The sequence below is a fragment of the Ceratina calcarata genome, unplaced genomic scaffold, assembly GCF_001652005.2.
Source record: "Ceratina calcarata isolate Rehan_Ccalc_2016 unplaced genomic scaffold, ASM165200v1 scaffold2.2, whole genome shotgun sequence".
NCBI lineage: Eukaryota > Metazoa > Arthropoda > Insecta > Hymenoptera > Apidae > Ceratina > Ceratina calcarata.
Window position 1 is genome coordinate 50,502 of NW_017141592.1, and position 6,239 is coordinate 56,740.

Here is a 6,239-nt window from a genome sequence, read left to right on the forward strand (position 1 = left end):
TTATTAGCATTATTCTTCCGACGTCTGATTTCTTTTTAATTATAGGAAATGCGTTTTTCTAAGGTACATAAACTTCTGGGATTGACTGTATAGCCAATACATCCTTAAGATCCAATAAGTCAGATACACATGATATCTTTTCAAGGAATTTTTCCTGACTGTCTAAAACGACATGTTATTTTTGTACACTAGAAATTAAAATATGAACTAATGAAAGATGATAATAAAGTAGAAACAAACATTAGGTACTATACTTTTCAAATGCTCGTAAACGGATCTACGAAATATTATACATGTAGTTAGACACGGTTCATATTATTCTGCGATTCAACTAAATCTTGTACCTAACGATCTCTCAATCTGTACTCAATCCAAACTGTCACAGATATACGTGGCCTGCGTCTAAAACTTCGAATCAGAAAAAATGTCATTATTCCCACGGGAGACAGAAGGATGGAAAACTGTCGCGTCCGCGTCAGTTCGATTTCGGCCAGGGGTCTGCGCCGCGTTGGTAGGTGCCGGAAAAGAAGGGTAGAGTGCAACGCGGAAAAAAAGAAAAGCTCGACGGAAAAAAAAGACGAAAAGGACCGGCCAGGTAGCTCCAAAGAGAGTGAGAGAGAAAAAAGAGAGAGAGGGGAAAGGGGAGGAGGTGCACTGAACAACAAGGGGACAGGAAACGAAGCGACGACGGAGATAGAAAACGACGCGTGACAAGGGACAGAGTTGAATGGAGAAAGAGGGAAAGGAACGATGGCGAACGGGAGGCGAGGAGAATTTGCGCGCGGCGCAAGTGTTGTCCGGTACGAAAAAATGGTTATTCCTTCTCGAATGTGCCCGATGCACATGCACATTTTCCCGCAGAACGGATGGTCCGAGGATGGCGAATGGTGGGGGAGAAGATAGAAGAGTAGGGTGGACGAGGATATAAGGGAGAGGGGGAAGGAGAGGGACGGTAAAAAGAGTGCATGGAGGTGGCCGAACCTGGGCAGGAGGAAGAGGAAGAGGAGGCAGAGAGCAGGAGGAGGTAACATTGAGATTAGCAACGGGTAAAAAATCGATGTCATCGCCCCCAGCCCACCGCACCCTCGTTTCGCTCGCTCAACTCAACCCGCTGCTACCCCCGCAGGGCCAAATAAAAGAACTCGAATTCACGAACCCTGGAACGCGTGCCTATATGTACGTCTAAGCACATACACGAGAGTGTGCTACACGTACACGCGACTTGTGCGTGTGTACGCGCGCGCATCGCGGAATATGTGTATGTATATATATGGACGGGGTGAGTGCTGGAAAAGCGACCCCCGACCACCGGAAGAAAGAGAGGAAATGGTGTAGTCTGCGAGAGAAAGAGAGACGAGGAGGAAACGTGCGCGGATAGATAGACGTGCATGTAGGTATATACGCGAAGCCAGGAAGAACTGGAAAGGCAGGGTGAGTTATATGCAATTGGTCAGCCTGCACATTTTTTATCGGCGCGCCCGGCGTATCCGCGATGGGAAATGGTAGTTACTCTTATATCGGCGAACGCCGATGGCGATACGAATATTCTTCATCTCGAAGGGATGACGAGACTACACTCTTTTCGATCAAAAGGGGATGCTTCCAAGATCGGTAACCCTACTTATAACTACGGATAGTGCTCTCTGAACGCCTCTTGAGAATGGACGATTGCCAACGCCTAAATCGCTCGAATTATGACACTAACTGCAGCATTATTTTGGTTTTCCTCGACGTTGGACATTTAATGTTACCGTTATATGGCTTTATCGGATCTCCAATAAATCTCTTAACGAATCACTGAATATCGATTGGAAATTTATTTTTACACGTTATTAAAATCTTTCATATATTATCATTAATGAAACGCAACGTTGAATGAAAACGTTCTCATTACTTCTTTCTTTCGGTTATGTAATTTCCTGCACGTTTCAAACGAATACACGCACATACATCTGTTGTCCTAGGATTTTATCAGCGAGGGTATACATAACCCAGTGTCAAAGATAGAATTACGCGCACGATGCGCGATCGTTCGTATACCCATAGAAAGTCCACAGGCGTGACGGATTCACAGCATATTGCAATCGTGGCTTAATTGAGGACACAACGAACACGTGGTCGGCCTCCAGGACGAGCCTTTCAATTAACTGATAAGCGTTATCGGATAAGTGCGTTGCGACCTATCCTATGAGTTCACCGGATGCGTCGCTGATCAGTCTTCTCGTTTATGCATTTTCCCCCTTTCTAAATCTCAATCTCTATAAATCCGTTGTCCGTTCTTGCATATACTTTAATATAGAATATTGCTGTACTTTTTACAAATTTGTATCTTTAGCATTACACTTTTTATCGAAGTACTTTTGAGAAGGAAATAAATCAACTGATATCAAGAGGTTTAATGAGAAATACAAATATTAAAGAAATTCTAGCCTTGTAAAAGTACACGTGGCATGAAATCAGTGCCCTGAGATATCCGCATACAGGTAACCGCGTTTGAAGCAGGTTCGCAAAGGCCGCGACGTGCAATTATTTGAAGAGGGGGAGGGTTGGGTCGAGTTCGGGGAGAAGCGAGAGAAAGAAAGACCGGTATAAGAACTGGGACATTGCCAACAAATTCGAGTTAGTCGAGTAGCGAGTGGTAAAGTGGTGGCTGCAGGCTCGAACGGTTATACGGTGGTGGGAGGCAAATGTCGACTTGGGGTGGCGATAAGAGATGTGGGAAGAGATCGGACACGAGAGAGGTTGGAGAACAGGATGGGAAAGAGCGAAGGCAGCAACAACAGAGGAGGACTAATGGGGAAAAAGAACACGCGCGCGCGAGAGAGACGAAAGGGATGAAATCAAAGTCGCCAACGGTGCTGGACTAAAAAGGGTAAAAACGAGAGGGGATAGATTTGCAGGGAGGAACGACGACCGAGGAAGAGAGAGAAGTCTAACCTCGTAGTCGTAGGGAGAAGATTGTTTTCATTCGGTTCTCAAATTGAAAAGGAGCAAGGACCGAAGACCGCGATTCGAAAGCTGGCTAAGTGCCGGAGACAACCAAACGGAGGGTGATTTATTCTCTTCTCTCTTTTCCTATCCTTTTCTCAATCCCTAACCCTAACCCGCGTAATTTTCCTTTATGCTAAAACGAAAAGACAAAGAGGAAACGCGTGGAGACGGAATGCTCGAGAACTTGTACAAGTGACAACGTAATCAAGATCATGTTTTTTTCTTTAAGTGTATCTTAATTCGTTAACGAAAAATGATCAAAGTATCAAGTAGCTTGATTAAGCCGATTAGGGTGTGGAGCTATGCATGCCGATAAAGTATTCGTTAGTCAAACACATAAATAATTGTTGTAGTTGAAATGAGATAGGTATTAAACATTACACGATTATTATTATTTCAACAATCATACTTGCCTTAGGAAAAATATTGAAAATCATAAATTGTTAAAGAGAAACTTTGTAACATTTTTCGAGTACAATTGAACACATGTAGTTGATAGAAAACGATTAGATGAAGACATGCGAGCACAACATTATCACGACATGTGAACATTAATTAATCAATCGTTTAAGAACGAAGAACTTTTTACTTTCCCTCTAATTAGCGTTAGGCATGAAGCCAGTCGACATTATACCCAACAGGCTTCGATGTAATTTGTTGTCGTCGATACGTCCAAAGGGGATTGTTTTCTCGGCGACCAACGATTTTCCGTTTCCCTACCTTTAATTTATTTACCCGACTACGTGCCCATTAGCAATTATACGAGCACAAGTAACCACTTACTCTCAGTTTCCCCGATACAAAACAGTACATTGCTTACGCGCGTTAAAACAGGCGAGACTTCGTCGACTAAATATACATATTTCCGTTTTCAATCGCTTGATTTTTATCTCATACATAATCAATTGCATAATCTTCTTTGTTCGTGTAACGTATACATAAGCGACGTTTAATTATATGCGCTATAAAAAACCAAACTTGGTTTATATGTAACCTCGTAAAGATTTCTACGAATTTGTAACAGTGTAGTGACTAACTGCCGAGTTTGCTAAGATTTAACTTTATCAAAAATGTCAATTTCATTGCCTGGTCAAAATGTTTTTATAACTCCAGAAGAAAACCCATAATATGATTCATAAAACGATTTTTGAGTAGCCGGCAATAACGAGTCTATTAAACGGTACACGTTTTAAGGGGACGACGTATCAATTCGAATCTCAAACCGTACACGGCAATAACAAGCACCGCTATAAAGCATCCTAAGCTAACTAGTTTGCCACTTGAGCCACCGGACGCAATTTCGCGCCGATTTAATGGTGGAGCGGCCTATTCGGAGTGTATCCCTACCCCTGCTTGTCCCCAAGCTTGCACCCCATTAACCAACGCCCCTGGGTACAAGGGTGAGAAATGATCGGCCGCTAATGCTAATGAATATCAGCTCATCGTGTCAGGGAGGGTTGTTTCGGAGTTTAGGTCCTCGCCTCCTTCCCCGACCACCGCTCCGTTTCGGTGAGGAGAAAGAGAGGATGGTTCACGTGCAGCGAGGGGTCGTGATCGCTTTTAAGAAAATTACTGACAGAAGGGGAATGCGACCCAGTGTTTCCTCTAATTAGCCAAAATTACACGATTTCCTGGGCCAGATGCGCCGCGCCGCCGTCACCCTTTTAGTTTTTGCAACCCGTGACATACCATTTGGCCATTTCCGGATTGGCCAATATATTCTCGATTAACGAGAAATCTTTTGATTCTTAAATTCTACTATCTGTTGCCATGATAGAAAGCGGCTAGCTTAACGATAAATGATTTGATACGAAATTAAAGAAGTATGCAGTTATGCTGTGAAACTTTTACTACAATTGCTTTACAATTTTTGTATAACGTTTATGTTGTAATCGATTGACACAAAATAATGTTTTCGTAATTCATAAATTGACCCATTTCACAATATTTTATCGTTTTTGAAAGTTTGCATTTAAAGATTAATATCTACCGTCTGAGAAACTTTGCTGAAAAGGGCAAGCTGGTACGACTTTTGGACGTTTTCAGTTGCTACTCAAATAAAGACTTTCGCAGACTTGTTCGCATGCATATGAACGATAAGAGAAATTGTCTCGTTGGTGTTCTCACTTACCTGCTTGTGCATCTCCACGTTCAACCCATAAGACATCTCATAGTACTGTAACAAAAAAATATATACACAGTTACGCGTCATACGTATGATTTTTTTTAACTGTAATGAAATTATGCTTTCTTTTATCAGAAATAAGTAATTTCATAAAAATTTAGTCTCTCCGAAGTATCTACATTACTCATTCTCACATTTATCTTAGATTATCAATTACGATCGTCAATGAGATAATATAGAATAAAACAGTTTAACAATTGTTGAAGTTACAACTGATTCCCTGACGTTTCTTTCATCACTAATACTTAACTTTCGTTTCTCTAAAGTATCGTTTCGGACCTCGCGCCGTAAAGTTTTCGCGAGTATGTACGGAACCCGGCCACGGTACGAAACTTTTAATAAATACAACGGAGTTTCTCGTAAATCTCAGCGAAACGAGAACCGCTGTATGCTACTGTATCCTTTCTCGTTCCCTTTCACTGTTTTCCTCTAGTATTGCGGAACTGGCTTACGGAGAAAAAAAGGATCGTTACAACGCGAACGAGTTGGATCAACGGACGATTTTTGTCCAACGCTCGCATAAAGTTCACGTGTCGGTGTTCAAATATACGTTCGGCACAGAAAAAAATAATTTTTCCAGAATGTGTCAATCATCAATGTATGTTCGATTACCCTAATTCATTCTTGTATTAATTTCGTTCTAAAAGATGTTACGTATAAAATACNGATTTATAAAATGTCATGAAATTATTCACAGACAATTTGTTGTATCGGTTTTACGAATTTTGCATTTACAACAAGTAAATCTGCATCGAATTGTAGCTGCGTATTTAGCTAAATAAATATTCGTGTTTTGTGATCGAAGATAAATTAACTTTAACTGGTTAGTTATTATAACAAGAATTTCATCCTGTCGATTGAGGATTAAAGTGCGGTATCGACGTCGTCATCGACTGAACTTTCCTTTTCTAAGAACAATAAGTTCAAAATAGAATGAAATCAAGATACCACAAGAAATTGTTTTAGTAAAGTATTCGGAAGATAAAATGTACTGAATGTGATTGTCTATTATGAATCTTATACAATATTTATTTTAGTTTATTTAGAACAGTCCTTCACATAA

The 6,239-nt window shown here is 41.0% G+C and overlaps 1 protein-coding gene across 8 annotated transcripts in view; it reads right to left on the reverse strand.

Moving 5' to 3' along the window:
- gro (TLE family member transcriptional corepressor groucho) overlaps positions 1 to 6,239 on the reverse strand; it is an 81,580-nt gene that overhangs the window by 41,308 nt on the left and 34,033 nt on the right. For all 8 annotated transcript variants that reach the window (XM_018019683.2, XM_018019682.2, XM_018019689.2 and 5 more), the window contains exon 5: positions 5,123 to 5,167. In XM_018019683.2, coding sequence (XP_017875172.1) covers positions 5,123 to 5,167 — 45 coding nt within the window. The remainder of the gene's footprint in view (positions 1 to 5,122; positions 5,168 to 6,239) is intronic.